Here is an 18,025-nt window from a genome sequence, read left to right as displayed (position 1 = left end):
TTCGGTCTGTACTGGTCCAACCAAGTCCATGTGCATCAACTCCAAAGGTCGTGAGGTTGAGATGTAGTTTGTTGACTTGTGTGAACTCTTTGTTTGCTTTCCCACTTGACATTCTCCACAAATTCCAAGTTCTCCAGCCAACATTGGTAAACCTCTCACATATTCCTTCTTGGAATGCTTGATCATATCCTTACAATTCATATGGCCTAATCTTTAATGCCATAAATCCAAAACATCATCAGTTGCTTTGTTGCATATACTTGGCACATGTGATTCATTTGCATTCACACAATAACAATTGTCTTTAGACCTTTTTCCTTCAAAAATGTCTATCCCACTAGCAACTTTCACACAACATTTCAACTTATTGAACAATACTTCAGCATCATCATCATCACAAATTTGACTGATGCTAATTAAGTTAGCTTTAAGTCCATCAACTAACATGACATCTTTTAAGCATGGAATTCCTAGAGTTTTGATTTCTCCTTTTCTAACAATCCTTGCTCTTTTTCCATCTCCGAAAGTGACTGCTCCATTTTTACAATCCTCGGTGAAGGTTGTGAACCATCTTTTGTCTCCAGTCATATGCCTCGAGCAGCCACTGTTGAGATACCAAGTATCAGACTGACAAGTTGAGAGGGCAGTAAAAGCCACCAAACATGTAAGATTGTCTTCATCAGATGATGGTGACATCTTATCCAATAAGAAAACTTGAGTCTCCTTTCTTCTCCATACTTGTTTTAAGTTTGGAGTGATGGAATTGAGCATTATTTTTGAAATTCTATTCATTCGCCTTGAATGAGCAACAAATCTCATTTTGAGATTTGATTTTCTAGACATCCAATGGGTGGTGTGCTTAGTTTGATCTTCCTTTCGAAGTTTGTTACATCTAGGTCTGATATGTCCTATTTTTCCACAGAAGTGGCAAGTAGGAATGAAGGTTTTTGACCTAATGAAATTTCTTTGATCAACAAAAGTGCTCACATAATTTGGCTTATTTGTAGTGGTACACGAATTTCCAAAGGGTTCATCACTACTTTCTTTCTTGCTTGGTTCTTGTAAAGCCTTGACAAATCTAGTAACAGAAGAGGAAGAACTTCCAGTTACATTAAAATCAAAACCTAAACCACTTCTAACACCTGAATTTTTTCCATAGCTTAACATTTTGTCAATTTTTCTTGATCCAATACTAAACTCTTTAAACTTTTTTTTTTTCATGCCTCTTAATTCATTTTCAAGGATTTCGTTGTCTAATGCTAGCATATGTAGTTTTTCCAACATTGACTCTCGTAGCTTCTCTGCATGTTCCATTTGAGATTGATGCTCAATCTCTACTTCCTTCTTCTCGCTTTCAAGCTGCACAAGTTTATTTTTCAGTTCATCATTTTCTTTCTTCACTTTCATGGTGATATCATAAAGTGCAGTATACTTTCGTAAGACTTCTACGAAATCAGGTTCTTCAACTACCGAGTCATCAGTCTCATATCCATCAAAGATTCCAATAAACGCAACCACTTCATCATCATCTTTAGATGCTGTGTCCTTCTCTGAATGACTGTCACTCCAAGTGGAGGTTAACGTCTTGTTCTTTTCATCCTTCAGCTTTTTAAGAGTATTGGCACATTCATGAGCATGATGTCCATACCCTTGACATTCAAAACACTTGTCTTTGTCATTTGAACTTTTCTTTTCACCAAGTTTGACAAACTTAGAAGAATTTCCATGAGAGACATCTCGAGAACGAGGAACTTTGGAGTTTGAATCAAAGTTGTTTCGATTTTCACATCCCCTGGAACTTCTGAGTTTCAAAAATTTCCTAGCTTGTTTGGTGAGAAGAGCAAATTCATCTTGAGTTAGGTTTTCAAATGAATCCTCATTCACTTTTTCATTATTGACTTTGAAGGCTACATTTTTCCCTTTCTTGACTTCGATAAAGTTAGATTCATATGTTTGTAATGACCCAATCAATTGTTCCAACTTGTAAGTGTTTAAATCTTTCGATTCTTCTATAGCTGTCCTTTTCGCATGAAACCTAAAAGGAATAGACCTTAGAATTTTCTTAACTCTATGTTCTGGAATGCTGTCACCAAGATTATGACAACCATTGACAATTACACTAAGTTTAGCATAAAAGTTAGAAAAACTCTCATCATCTAGCATTTTGATATTTTCAAATTGTGTGATGAGATTTTGAAGCTTCGATTCTTTGACAGTGGAGTTACCTTCATGAGTAACTTCAAGAATATCCCAAGCTTCTTTCGCCGTTGAGCATTTACTGATGTAGTTAAATTGCTCAGGCAAAACGGCAGTGAACAACGCATTCAATGCTCTTTGATTGAATGTGCTAGAGTTGCGTTCATCTTCACTCCATACCTTTCTAGCTTAAGCATAGAAATAGTAACAGAAAACTGTCCTCCGCCTTTGGTTTCTTCAACTGTTGGAGGTTCCCAGACTTCTTCAACTGCAAGCCACACTCTATCGTCAAGTGCCCAGAGAAATGATTTCATCTTTGCCTTCCATGCAGCGTAGTTGTTGCCATCAAAATGTGGCGGATGAGAAACTGAACCCATACACCGATTCATCCTAGACTACCCACGGATCTCACTAGATATTTTTAGTGACCTGCTCTGGTGCCAATTGATAGTCCTAGGATGGGTACTAACTTAACTGGAAATATAAATAAATTTCAACTTAATACTAAGTCAAATTGTGATTTATGTTAATCAGTTATGCAGCTCTATTCCTACACAAAATATCCAGCATAAATATAAAGAGTACACACATGATGTAGGATTTTACGAGGCAAAACCCACCACTGGGAAAATCCTCGGGCTACCAAGCCAGGAATCACTAAAAAAGAAGGAATACATAAAGACTTACAAAAAAAACTCATCAACCAGACACACATACCAATTGGCAGCTTTGTATTCGCGCTTTGCTACTCGATCTTTCTTTAGTCTTCGAGTTGAAGTGGCACGACACTAACACGATCGTCAATCACCTTTTCCTCGAACTTTGCAAGATACTAACTCGATCATGCAGAATGTTTATATGATGAAGTGTTTGGTTGAAAAATCAATCAATTACGAAAATCACAAGGCACATTTTCATAATTGACATTCAATAAAAAAACCAAATGAAAATCAGCATGAAAATAATATTTTCTCTTTAAAAACACATGCTATTGAAACCGTAAGATGGTAGCAACATAAAAATAATTTTCTTTAACGAAAACACATTGCTGCCTTTAGTTACCTTTTTTTTGAAGAACAAAAATTTCATGCATATACGGCTTGCCCAAAACCAATTTCAAACATACCTTATAAACCCTCAAGGCACGGGAACCAATTTGGAACTGATAAGATTTCACAACTAATAATAGGTTTTAGGTAAATGACAATCCTTTTAAAACCACAAATCCTAGATACACACGACACCAACTTTTTTTAAAACAATGACAACCATGCAATCCATTTAGTTGGATAACTCTCATCAATATGCAATCAGATAAGTCTTTTGAAAATACAATCAAATTATCTTGAAAGTAGTTTTAATAAAAGACTTATCTCAAATACAATATCATGAGATATAGATGAATGTAATTGGATGCATGCATGGAAACATACCTGAATGTGTATCTTGTTCACGTAACATCTTCTCATCAAAAGAGTAAGAGACCTCCCTAGACTTAAACAATTACAATTGAAAATATATAACAAGTCTAAGCTATTACAGACTTATGCATTCTGTCAGAGCTGCCGTGGATTCCTCTCGAGCCAACAAAAACAATGCTTTTCAAAACCATCTCAATTATAAAAAATAGCAACCCTTTGTCGTAAAACCTGCATAATTTCCTAGAAAATAGAACATATACATAAACCACAACCATGCTTAGAATAGCAAAATTCACAAATATGCCATGTCAAATATCTCAACATAAAAATATGTAAGCCAAGTGATATAAATTAATGCAAAATGATATGTCAGTCGGAGTCACCTAAAGTGACCTGTACGGTTGAATCTAGAGCTTATCCATCTAGCCGGGGTCAACTAACGTGACCTGTACGGCTCAAATCCACATCTCAACAAGTATACTTGCACATGAGTTGGAACCACCTAAAGTGGTTGGTACGACATGACTGGGTGTAAATAAATACGCTCAAGTGCTACAATCATGTGAAGACTGCGAATAATCACGGGTCACCTACGAGTCGGAACCATCTATAATGGTCAGTACGACAGAATTGTGCACCTAACTTGAAGGTAAGCATATGGTAGGGGAGGTGAACATCATGTGAAGGACTGTGCCTTAACCACGGGCAAGAGCACTAACACCGGGGTGTAGGTTTATGAGCTCTTAACGCATCTTACATAATCATCAATTACATAAACAATCTACAACTCACCTGGTACTTACCTGAGTGTCCACCACGTCAAATCACAATATGCACATAATATACAAATTCAATGATCATGTATGTATAAATCAATATGCATGGCATTTCTAAACATAATTTCATGTAAATCGATTTTCTGGGAAAAACTCAAGTATATAGGTATATACGGAAAACCAAAAGCCCATTCACTGGTATGTCAAAGGGTCGTAGGCCCCAAGTCTCGATTGACTGCGCTCGTCCTGAGGATAGGTCTCACCTATATGTGAAATAACTATATAAACGTTAAATTAAGGCACATAAATGAAACTAGCTACTAATTTCTCATACATTGCTCAAATGGGGTGTTTGAATATACCAATGTGATCTATTCAACACCACAAACATCCCCATATTTTAAAATAATTTTTGGACCACCCACACGCTGGCCAAGATATGGCCACACGCTGCCACGCGTAGGCATGTGCTTGGCACGTTGGATAGAATCCCTAACGGCGTTAAGGAATATTCCATTAAATAATTGAATATACCGTTAAATATACCTGACTCCGTTAATTGCCGTTAGGAATATTATGTCGAAGTTAACGGAATATTCTCCTTCTCCTTCCTTGGTTCGCTAGAGTCTGGCGCACGTTGCCGCTACGTTGCCGATTTCTGGGAAAACTTGAAAGCTTGATAACTCACTCATTTCAACACTGAAATTCATGAAATTTTCACTAAAATGAAGCTCTCAACTAGGAGAACATGATCTTACCACTTTGGAGTCCGAAAACAAACGGAATCTCGCCAGGAAAACCTCGAACACTCTGGCAACCTCTGCAACTCGATGAACTCGAGCTTCCCGATGTCTAAAACACTTCAAAATTCTTTTCTGAGCTGCGTGAAGATGTCCTAAAGCTTCCTAGAACCTTAAAACTGCCTGAAAGCTTCACGATCAGGTTCGCATGAACAGTGCACGAAATCAGGAATTCTTGGTTCTCGGGTTTTTGAAGGCTTCAATCCAACCAAGGATATGGATGAGTTCTCAGGCTTGCTAGGAGTCCAAAACCAACCTTTAAAGCTTCAATTCGTGCATGAAATGATTGGTCGGACGTTTGTCCGTATAACTGTACGAAATTTGCAGAAAATTCGAAAGGGATGAGAAAGAAGGTATATGGGTTGAGGGTGTGTGTGTGTGAGTGTGGTCTAATTGGCAACCTAACAAAATCAACAAAATCTTACTTCTAATTAAGTCCAAAAAGTTAGGAAGAAAAAATAGATTGGTCCAAAAGCTTAGCCCATTTACACACAACCACACAACGTTCAAAGGCAAAATCGTCATCTCACGCTATCCAAATAAATTCGGGATGGGCTGTCACAGTATATGTTTTATACATTAGCAATATTTGCTATGAGAAATTTGTGAGTAAAAGAATTGAAATAAATTAGATTCAACCCTAATGTTGAAAAAAAAAATTAAGAATTTGGATTTTTTGCGGCATGAGTCACGGCTCTAAGTTGCACCGAGCCACGACTCTAAGTCGCATTGAGCCATGTTAGCTGGCATAAAGCCCAACTGCATTGAGTTGCCACCTGGACAATGTCGTTTGACGTCTGGACCAAGGCAACGGCCCTTTGGGCTTGCCACGTGCAAGAACAAACAAGTATCAAGCCTGGGATAGGTTTAAGTTGGATCTGCAACCTTATGTTGCACCATGTCCATGTGCCCCCTAGCCCAAACCAGCAAGCATGCTGCTTATTAGGCTGGCCCTGGTGGCTCGTCCTGCCTGTAGCAGCCTCTGTACTGCTGGGCTCACCTCACCCTTGCCCAAAACCCGAAGCCAGTTCACGTTGGGCTACATCGAGCCCTAACCAAAGCTAGCTCAATCTAGGCTTGCTTCCCTGTGCCTATTTTTGGCCCAATTCCAATAGCTTTGAACTACTAAGCTTATCCCAACCCACGGCCCAAAGGCCTGCAAGGAAAGCTACTCACCCTGCTCGTGCATTGCAACTAGAACAATCAAATTAGGCTGTGTTATTTTTTAGTTTTTTACCCAAAGCTAATTATTGGCATTCCCGCTTCACAACCATATCCATATAACTTTTTTGGGACGCTTTAGATAATGATATTTAAACTATAATACACTTGTCACTTGGCCCATCGCCAACCAAAGCTAATATGACCCATATATCATTATTTTGCTTCCATGATCGACCCCATATAGTCTCGATCTATTGAATTAACTAAAAGTGACCATCAGTCTATTAATCTGACAAGAAATAAAAAATTATTGGCCTGAATATCACTTTTGGACATTAACGATTCAATAATTTATTTTTCTTCTTTGAACCGATGATATCATTTCTTTGTCCTGAATCGCTCACACTTAAGTTCTATCCACTGCACTTAAATCAATACCTTGTATTATGTGTTCTTGCAGGAACCTCATTATTATGAACCAGAAGTTCAAAATTAAACTTGAACCTATAGTTTCAAATTTAGTGCCTTTTAAACTTGAAGTTTTCATTACATTGACTATTCTAGTCTTGACTCAGACTAAAATACACCTCGGATCCACTTACTCGTACTACTAGACTACAAGCCATGTCGCATACCCATTATGTTTGGCTCAAAGCTCTCTGCATACACCATGAAAACCTAAAAATTTTCATGTACACCATGTCTTAGAACTTAAAATGTTCTTACTTTGATGCTTAGGAATATTTTATTTCCTATAACACCTATCACAATCGTGTTCCCTCCATTCAGTGGATTATCGAATCGTCACAAGTTTGAATTCAAGGATTTGGACGTTTCTAACAAAAACCACTTTATGTGGGTACAAGATGTGAATCTCCACTTAACTATCAAGAAGCTGAGAAACCATTGAAGCCAACAGTGGCATGGAATAGCTAAATAAGCCTTTTTCACGATCTTCATTCGAAGACTTATGCTTGAAGCATTACAAACGAAAATACCTCCCGAAAAAAGGTTTCATGGCTCTTTCCTTGCTCCTATGGACTGTCTGATCATGAAAAGATATTGCCTGAAGCACACGATGATTACGTCCATGAATGATTATGATTCTAAAGTTTGTAAATCTGATCAAATTTTAACTGGAGAAGAATTTTCTCTTTCTTCCATATCTTTAACTCGCTTGTGAAGTAGCAATGTAGAAAGCAAAAGTTTGCCAAATTCTCGAATCTGATTACTACCACAAATATGAAAGAAAGGTATATACCCAGCTTTAGCTTAAGTTTATCAAACGGTGTAGACCTAATTCGGCTGGAGTCTACCAAATGGCTTTACCTAATTTCAGTTAGAGCCTACCAAATGACATACTCTTATTTACTAGTGATGTTTTGAACAAACTCATATTGTTCAACTGAAACATTTCAAACCTATCTGTCTCTTTCTCACCCACACAAATATGAAAGAAAGGTATAGACCTAGCTTCGACTGAAGTCTATCAAACAGTGTAGACCTAATTCGGCTGGAGTCTACCAAATGGCCTAACCCAGTTTCGGTTAGAGCCTACAAATGGCATTCTCTTATTTAGTAATGATATTCTAAACAAACTCACATTGTTCAACTGAAACATTTCGAACCTGTCTGTCTCCCTCTCACCCATTTTAGGGTTTATTTTTACAACATATAGTAGAATCAGGGCCTGCCAAGGTATGGCATCACGCTCAAAATGTTATCTTTGGTACCTAAGACCTAAAACTTCAAGAATAAAGGTAGTATCCGCAAACCTCAATCCTGCATAACCTACTTTCGTCTTGATGGAATAGATCATTGGCTATGCACCAATTTGTGCCTATTCCAATGTTGTTGAGGAGTATCATTCTCGTAGTCAATATGTGAGACTAATTTTGCTCCACCAAACATTGTTGGAAGAGCATAATTTTGACAAGAATGACATTGTTGGCCGAATCCCCTTGGTAGCTTTGGTTTACTTTGTCAACATTTTTTCATGTTCTTAGATTCAAATTTGGTGTTTGGTTTAGTTATGGATAATCTTATCAATATTATCCTCTAATATGAGTTAATTGAATCATGTTTCTTATATAAATGTGACCAAATTCAATTAAACACGTGATTAGGTACGAATGTGGGAAACTTAGTTATTTGGATGAATGCAATACTATGTACACTAACTTTATACCTAAATCACATCTCTAGAATCGAATTCAGGTCTATCCAACCTGATTAAGAGCATTGGCATGCTCCTCATTTTATGAATGGTACTCATTTAAAAGGCCTTATATTCTTTCCGTTTCAGAAGAACGTTGTTGAGCTTTAAGGATATTCAAGAGAGCAATGATCATGAATGAAACCACTAAAGAAAATAAAGTGAAATATCTTTGCACCACCTCCAAAATACAAAGCTTGAAGCCATATTTTAGGGTCAGTGGGCTACCTCCTAACTGGGATGCACCATGTGTGGCTGGCTTAGAGTTGGGGGATTTGAGTAGTTTACTTGCCTTAGCACGACCGTTTGGGACACTTAGGTCGAACAATGACACTAGGACACATCTTTTCACCCGAAGTAAGTATCCTACGCTTACAAGCACACTTTGCCAAGCCCGCCCGTTTGGGAAATTTGATTTCTATATCATCCCTTGCAAAGATACAAAATGATCCTGTTTTCACAGTGGATTCAAGGGAATATATGTGAACTAAGCCAACTAAAATGCAGACCATAAATATTAATATGGTTTTGGCTGATGTATTGACAAAATGGTCACATGTTTGTCCACACACATTGTTGCTAAACCTCTTGGCTAATATTAACTGTTCACCACCCTAATTATCCCATAAAGTCTAAAAGACTGGATAATTCTGGAGAGTTTATACCAGGTTTTTTTTAATAAGTATTGCATTTCTTTTGGGTTTGTAATTGGACATCGAATTCTCATGCTCAACCTAAAACAGCTTCGCAGAGCGATCATAAAGCACAATATAATTGATGGCCTGAACCTTGGTGAGTGCACCAAGCCTTTGGTTTCTACCTAGGGCTGCGGATTCTTGTACACAATTATGTTGGTCCACCTTGAGACCAAATGCCACCCAAACCATTTCTGGCATTACAGTTGGTTATTGCGTACAAGCATGATGTTTTCGTATTTACGCATTTGGGTGTGCATTCCATATGCCAAGTTGTGCCACCACAACATACTAATATACGTCCTCAAAGAATGATGTGAATCTTTGTTGATTATGATTGTCTTGCACACTAGCTTTCTTAAAGCCTTCTATGCAATCTCTTTACCGCTCATTTTACAAATTGTCACTTCAATGAAGCAATCTTTCAGCCATTAAGGGAAGATAAGAACGTTAACATTCCTATAGAACAATGTGAATTTATGTGGATGTTGCTCACTATGTCTCTTCTCCATCCTCGTACCGTATAAGTGTGATGAGTAAGTGTGATGTATTCTAGCTTTCAAAATGTTGTGCCAAACACATTCCTCTGATCTAGCTAAAGTGACAAGATCATATACCAGCTGCAAACATGCCTGTAAGGATAAATAATAGATGTTGAGTCAACATCGCTGAAGGGTGTGCCGCTTGTTTTTGAAGGTTTGGCGGATTCTGTTTGAAGGTCCAATACACCAGCGGATATCCAATCAATCTGTCTCGGCTTGAAGCATGACAGGTCACTCGGTTCATAGGATTCACTTTCCTAGAAGTAAGGTCACGACACAAATTGAATCCATACTCAATCACTATCTTAATCATTTCCACCTTTTGAGATTAATCCGGATTACTCTCGAGACCTAAAATTCTTGGTCTAGTATACTAGTTTGGATGAGATATGGAATTGGAATGAGATTATCATCGATGATGTTTTCACCTATATGCTAGCTACCGACATAAATGAAAAGCGATGATATCGAACCGTGTTATGTTGATTAGTGACAATGTAAAACTGATTAGATAACCGAAACCACAATCTAGGTTTGAATTCCTTATTAAAATATGTTTGGACCTATCATTCCTACATTGCCCAAGGTAACCCTATTGTGTTACAAATGGGAAAGAAAGTGTAATGAGATGAATGAAATAGTGAAAAATAAAGAACGCCTTACGACGTAAGATTCTCTTAAACGTCATATGATTGATTGCAGCATTCTGAATGTGGTTAGTGCTTTTGCGTAAGGATATTGACATGAAGATTGACATGTAAGTTCCCGAAGAATTACATGGACTGGTTCAAGTAGTTCCAAACCATGAAACACCCTCTCAACTCGTTTGAGGTGTTCACTTATAGATTGAAGCAATCCAGTGGATGTGGTATACTCACATCTGAAGACAGAACTTGAGATGAAGGATCTTAGGAAAACTCGTTTATGCCTTGACTTGAAGTTCAAGCGTTGTTTTGACGGTACATTGGTCCACCAGCCGAACTACACCCTAAAGATGTTACCTTTAAGTATACCTATGATCTTCTATACGCAATATGGAAATGAGACCCTTGAAAAGGTTATAGAATCGAAAGTTCCATATTTGAATTCAACTTTGCACTCTGTTGTACTTAACTCATTGCGTTAGACATGACATCTCATTCGATGTTGATCTATTGGTAAAGATGTAGCACCACGCCTACACGCAGCTATTGAATTGGTATTAAAGTTGTTTTTTGCCACCCTGAAGATACTATAGATTTAGGCTAATTCTAACGATCCTGAATGGATCTGACTACCTTGATCCTCAAAATGATACTTGCTTTATTTGTTATGCTGATGCTCATTACTTATCAAACCCCTGCAAGGCACATCCCTGAATGGTCATGTCTTTACCATAAGGGATATTACAATATCTTAGAGGTCCACTATATGATCTTAGTTACAAAATCTTCGAACCGTTCCAAGATTCACCTCACTTCACTATGCCACACATGAGATATTTTTGGGAGCTCTTATTGAGCATATTCGAAGTATTTGCTAATTTCATCCATCATTGAATCCCAATGATGATTTATGAAGATTTTACCACATGTATCAACCTGACAAAGACATGATACATCAATGAAGTCAACCCTAAGACATATTACACCTTCATCATCACATCATCAAAGCATTAAGAGATTGAAGTCATCCACGCCGATCCGAGACAACCTTGCAACCTCTACACGAAGTTACTGCCGAAGTTAACTTTTCATAAGCTTGTTTGAGGATTCTGTATGCCTAACTATTCATATCCAATGCTTGTAGTCCTCATTTGGAAGTTTTGTCAAACTCAAGGAGAGTGTCCAGAAGTATACTCACTTAATCGTAATGTATTTTTTCCCTATGATAAGGAGCATTTTACCCACGTGGTTTTTCTACCTAACTAGGTTTTGATAGGGCACCCATCATGGGTTGATCTTATCCTTGTGAGCTCTTTTACTTATGTCTATAAGACTTTTAGTTTTGACTTAATGCAACTTCTCACTTTTCTCCTTAGTTTATAGGTTTTTATCCCACCTTGGGTTTTATGATAAGTCACATTTTGCATGCATTTATATCTTCCTTATTTGGCGTCTTTGTGATTGTTTTGGATTAAACTAGTTGCATTTTACATTATTTGGTGTTAGTGTGCAGGCAAGTGTGTACTTGGATCAATGAGAAGGCAAATGAAGTAAAAACATTCCTTTTGGTAGCTGAGCATTATTCCAAACGTGGAGAGGATTCTAGGGAGTTAAATTGAAGTCCAAATGAAGAATCTAGGAAATAATTGGCTGCTGGAATTTCAAGAAAAGATGTGAAGTGTTAAGAGATGCAATTCGGCCATATTGGGTGATTCTAAACAAAGCAAAAACATTGAAGTCAGCTATATGGTTCCAACATCAAAACATGCATTCACATGCATGTTCACAACTTTGGCCGTGCATTCCCATGTCATCCCATCATTTTATGCACTTCTAGCACCAAATCAGATTCCACACACTTTGTGCCGTGCATTCCACTACTTGTCCAGCTCCCTTTTGCACCAAAAACATCCACTTTCATTACTTAATCCACTTAGCCACATTTTCACCATGATCACAACCTAGTCGTGCACTCCCATGTGATTCCAAGTCAGATTATGCACTTCTAATACCAAAACATGCATTCACATGCATGATTCACAATCTGACCGTGCATGCCATTACCTTTCTCCACTTCATCTTTGCAGAAATCCACATGCACCTCAATTAAATAAACCCCATGCTTGCACATTTCCCTTTTGCCATGCACCCATTATTCCAGAAAACCACTTATCTCATCATTCCATGCCATTCCAGCGCCCCCTTTGTCCATGCCGTGTGATTTCTTCCCCTTTCCAGATTTGGACAACCAATTCCAGGTTGTCCATTTCAGCTTTGCAGAAATACACATGCATGATTCAATTAAAATAGCCAAATGCATGCATATTTCCCTAGTGCCGTGCGTCCACCACCTCAGAAACCCATCAATTCCAGCTCATTTTATGCTCTTCCATCTCACTTGTGCAGATCCAGATCCAATCTTAATGTTGGCAGCCACATTCCTTTCTATAAAACAATGCACATTTCACACAACAAAGCGGCTCCCATTATTCCATGATTCACACGCATAGCCACTCCATTTCACTCCATCTCTGTCCATTTGTTCTCCCAAGTGCAGAAACCATTCAACCATAACCAATCTACCTTCATTTACACCACACTTGGAGAACCAACACCGAAGGCACTCTTCAAGGAATTCAACATCAGTTTTGCTTCAAGGGTTTCTTCTTATTAATTCTATGTTCATTCATGTTTTATATTTTTATGTCAAACCTTGTGTAAACATGAAGTGTAACTAATCTCTCTCTAGGGATTCGATGTAGCCTTGCAAAGTTTGCCATGTAATCAAGTTAGAATGCTCAGTTTGTCCATCTATTTCTTGTTTCATTCTCTGATTTAATTGTGAATTTGTGAGTTGATTTTAATGTTTGATCATCATTTGAATTAATCACAAGTTGTTTAGCCAAGATTACAGCACACATCATGCATAATCTTGGTAGATATAGAAATGAATGAAGGGAATGTTTGGCAAACATCCTGCCGAGTGATTCCCTTTGGTTTTATGAAAGTTTCTTGTGCATTACATACTCTTGATTAGGAACCAAAGTTGCACATCACAATTAGGTTCTTGATTAGAGACATTTGATCAAATCCACACATCATATGGTTGATCATACCCAAGTAAACCAAACTCAAGAAATAGGTAGATGGCTGAGTATAAACTAACTTAACAAACATGGACTTGGTTTAGCAATGGTGAAACCGAATCCCTAGCTTCATCTCCATTGGTACTATCCCATTTTATTAGTTGTTGATTCATTTAATTGTGTTTACTTCATTTTCTAGTGTGTTCAAGTTACAACAACGAATCTGCTTAATTTGATTAGTTTCATTCATTTCATAGAGTTCTTGCAAAACAAGTGATTATATAGGATCAATTAGTCCCTGTGGATTCGACACCCTTACTTGTGCCATTGTACTAAACATATTCTAGCATTAGGAAAGAATTATAACTCAACATTTTACCATAGCGAGATTTTATGAGTTTTACTTTTTATGCATTCTTCCATTGATCTCAAACTCACATTCGCCCATTGTGCTGACAACTTAATCTTCTGATCTACTTTTTTGCTGAAGACCTGATGCGATGTTTTGTTTGAGTATTTACACACTCAAATGGGAGTGATACAATCCTATTAGTTTAGGAATGTGATTGTATAAATCATATCATATCATATATGGAATATCCTTATTAGATTCTATCATATTTCTTAGACTAGATATTATCCTATTAGAGTTCTAATCCAAATCGGGTAAGGAAATTACCTTCCCCACTACTATAAATAAAGGCACAATAGGATAAGATAACACACACCTCACAATTAAATCTCTTATCTCTCTCTTTGTGTTGCTGGTCACCCCTATCTATCCTCTATAATTGTTTAGTGAAATAGTCCTACAACAAAATGTTATTTCCCAAAATAACCTTGATATATTTTGTTATAAATAACTCCAATATATCTTTAATAATATTTAAATAAATAAATAAAAAGGAAAAAAAAATGCAAGACTTAGACATCCAACATCTTCAGAAAGCCCAATATTCACACTTATAGTTGCTATGTAGAGACGTCGGATCCCAAAGCACTCTTCTTCCTCCTTTTCTGTCAAAGCCGTATATCTCACTGCCAAGTCTCTTTCTCCTTCGTTGAAGTTTCTCACCTCCGTCTAGGACACACTTGTTCCTTCCTCTAACCTTTCTATGGATTGTAGCCCATTCCTTCCTAGTTTCTCCGCCACAGATATCACACCCCTCCCACCACTATTTATTTATTATTTTAAATTACGTTTTGACTTTTAAATTAAACCAATCGTCTTAAGTAATTTAATTAATGCACAATAATTTTTTTTTGTTGTCAAATAATGCACAATATATCACTACAAACAAATTGAAATTGAGCGTAAAAAGAAGAAAGATAAGAGGGTGTGGAAAAAAAAAAAAAAGAAAGGAGATTTGAGGATGAAACAAATTCTCAATTATTGCATTTACCGTATTTAGCAAAATATGATTGCTTCCGTTGTTTGTGTAATTTACCATTTTATGGATAATCACAGCTGTGCCATTGGGTTGGGCTGATAGACTATATTACCCAAATAGAAAGATTATGTTTTTTGGAAGATTCTTTTTTTTTTTTTTAATAAAAGTTCCTCATTTGTATGTTCAATTATTGGCCCGCCCGTGATATATAATTCAATTGAATTCCCCCTTTTCTTCAAACGTTTTTTTCCCATCCAAATAGCACAACTATTGGTCTACTGCTTTACGAGGCAAACACTTTTTTTCCCTTCCAAATAGCTGAACTACCCATTGTAGACTTAGTGTATTCGGTACATTATTTATGTATGCATGCATGTGTGAGAGGCCTTTAAGGAAAGGGATTTTCATTTTTTTTTAAATTAGAACTAGTTGTGGATCCCACACCACATGAAACTTTGGATCTCATATATCATGCTTGTAAAATATTAGTCAAATCGAAAATATTTGAGATATTTAATTGAGTTAAAAGAAATTGATAAACACTTTGTTATATAAGAAAGAATGAAATTTCATCGTGATAATTAAACAGGCAAAGGATTTCGAATTAAATTAATTTTTTGCAAAAATGATCTATGAATCGAGACTTACAAAATTGACGGTTCGAATAGTTGAAATTTGGCATGGAGTGTGCCCTACAACGAATCCCCATTTTTAACCAAAAATGGGTATCCCTTTGGATTGCATACATGTATGTGTGTGACAAATTAACAATCACTATTTGCGAGCAAAGTCTTTCACCCCTTTCCCCTTAGTATAGAAAATATTGTTTGTTAAAAAAATAAAAAATAAAAAATAAAAAATAAAAAAAGAAAAAGTCAAGGAGTCCTGTGTGAATGTCTAACTTTGCTGGTCATGCAAATAAATTTCTATATTCACCGCTACTATAAATACTCCACAGTACCGTAAAAAAAGAAAAAAAAAAGAAAAAAAAAAAACAACAACAACAACAATTACACAAAAAACAACAACAACAACAACAACAACAATTACAAAGAAAGTCAACGAGTCCTGTGTGAACGTCCAACTTTGCCGGTCATGTAAATAAATTTCCATATTCACTGCAACTGTAAATGCTCCACAGTACCATATATAGCATCTAATTTTCCCATTCACCGCTATCATAAATACTCACACACCATAACATCTCATCTTCCCATCCACAACCTAACAATTCAATACAACAAAAAGAACAAACCATTAACATGTGGCTGTGCAAGATTTCCTTATCCCTTATTTACATTTTAGGCTCAGCCCTAATCCAACTGACTCATGCCCAAGACACACCCCAAGACTTCCTCAATTCCCACAATTCCGTTCGCGCAGCAGTAGGTGTTGTTCCTTTAACGTGGAAGGACAATATAGCACGCTTTGCACAAAATCACGCCAACCAACATACTGGTGACTGTAATCTCACACACTCCTATGGCCATACTGCGAAACCTTTCCATAAGCACGGCTGACTTGCTGGGAGCGGAGGTTGTGGGCAGATGGGTGGCGGAGAAGGCTGACTACAATTATGAGTCGAACTCATGTGCTGATGGCAAGATGTGTGGGCATTATCGGCAAGGGGTTTGGAATACAACAATTAGTGTAGGGTGCCCAAAAGTGAGGTACAATAGTGGGGGTACCTTCATTGGGTGTAACTATGATCCCCTAGGCAACTATCAAGATGAGAAGCCTTAGTAACCATGGAAGAATCAACAACCACTCTGGCAGTTTTTACTGCTTGATATATCTATTGAGTAGAAATTCTTCGATACGGTCTATATTTTTATGGAAATCTCTAAAAAATCTGAGAAAGATAATGAAATCAACAGATATCGTTGTTATTTCTGGCACATTTATTAAATATCTGAGAAACTCTCATATTTTGTCCAAATCAATGTTTGAAAATTCCTAAAGTTTCCTTTTAAATTTTCATTATTTCCATTTAAAGCAACCGCTTTTGATGTTGATATTCGGTATATCCGTTGATATTTCCAGAAATTTGCATATCAATATTTTTATCGATATCAATATTTTAAACAACAATTATATCTACGAAGATAAGATATATGTTATTAACAATAAAATGAACTAAGAAGCAATCACCGATCATTTGTATGTAACTTCCACTGGCAAAGGTGATATTGTTTGGTGCCCAACTCGCATCTACACAAGACATACAGCATGGCATCTTAATCTTCGATCTTCCCGAGTTTTCTTTGGCATAATTCAGGCTGCTTAACCACGATGGTTTTAGGGTGATGTTGTCCGGCGAGCTTCGATGACAACTCCTAGCTAGATTGTGTCCTCGACGGAGGCGGTGGATCCTGATTGGTGGCCCTAGTAGCTGTTTCTTTAGTGTGCTTTTGCCTTTATTATCTGCAGGGCCTTTATTGTTTGCTGTCATTATGGCCAAACACTAGTCTGATTGTGGAGTGGAGGACATCGAATGTTTGTAGGATTTTTTCGAGGATTGTTTGGACCTGGATGAGCGCTTTAAGGACCGGATTCATCTAGTTGGTAAACTAATTGCTGATCAGGAACCCCCCTCAATCTGTTGTGAAAGAGGTACTTCGGCTACTCTGGCACAAACTTGGAGTCAAATCCAGATAGGGTGATGTTCTGGGTCCAATCTCATGGCATACCACGCTAACTCTATACCAAGAAAAATGCCCGCTGGTTAGGAGAAAATATTGGAGCAGTCATCCAAGTCGATGATCAGGTGGAGAACAGGTTTTGAGGTTTCTTATGGTGCAAGGTTGATTTTGATGCTTGTAGACCTATTCTTACCAGATTCACTATTCCTTGCCCACATAATGGTTCTTTAACTATCTGGCTTCGTTACTAAGGTCTCAAGAACTTTTGCTACAAGTGTGGTCAGCTTAAGTATTTTAAAGGATGTACCTGGAAGGTTTAATTCATTGAATCCGATGAACGTAAATATGGTGAAGGATTAAGAGCATCCCTTATCGGCTTCGTTTCCACACTGCTGTTTCTCCACAGGCCAGACCTAAGCCAAGTAGTGGTGCTAATGACAGCATTGGTGCAGA

At 37.3% G+C, this 18,025-nt stretch overlaps 1 protein-coding gene and 1 pseudogene across 1 annotated transcript; one reads left to right on the top strand and one right to left on the bottom strand.

Annotated features, from left to right (window-relative positions):
- Positions 1 to 213: 213 nt before the first annotated feature.
- LOC103964768 lies at positions 214 to 2,573 on the bottom strand. Its single transcript, XM_048573901.1, has 2 exons — positions 2,377 to 2,573; positions 214 to 2,278 (listed from the first exon to the last, which is right to left on the bottom strand). The coding sequence occupies exons 1-2, from the start codon at positions 2,571 to 2,573 to the stop codon at positions 214 to 216; spliced, it is 2,262 nt and encodes a 753-aa protein (XP_048429858.1).
- A 12,409-nt stretch (positions 2,574 to 14,982) lies between these two features.
- Positions 14,983 to 16,673, top strand: LOC125472314 (annotated as a pseudogene).
- Positions 16,674 to 18,025: the final 1,352 nt, after the last annotated feature.

This window comes from the organism of the source record quoted next, unplaced genomic scaffold (assembly GCF_019419815.1).
Source record: "Pyrus x bretschneideri cultivar Hongxiangsu unplaced genomic scaffold, Pyrus_bretschneideri_v1 Contig7, whole genome shotgun sequence".
In the NCBI taxonomy this organism is placed as follows: domain Eukaryota; kingdom Viridiplantae; phylum Streptophyta; class Magnoliopsida; order Rosales; family Rosaceae; genus Pyrus; species Pyrus x bretschneideri.
The sequence above is the reverse complement of the archived record's forward strand: the minus strand, read 5'-3'. Positions and strand labels throughout refer to the sequence as shown.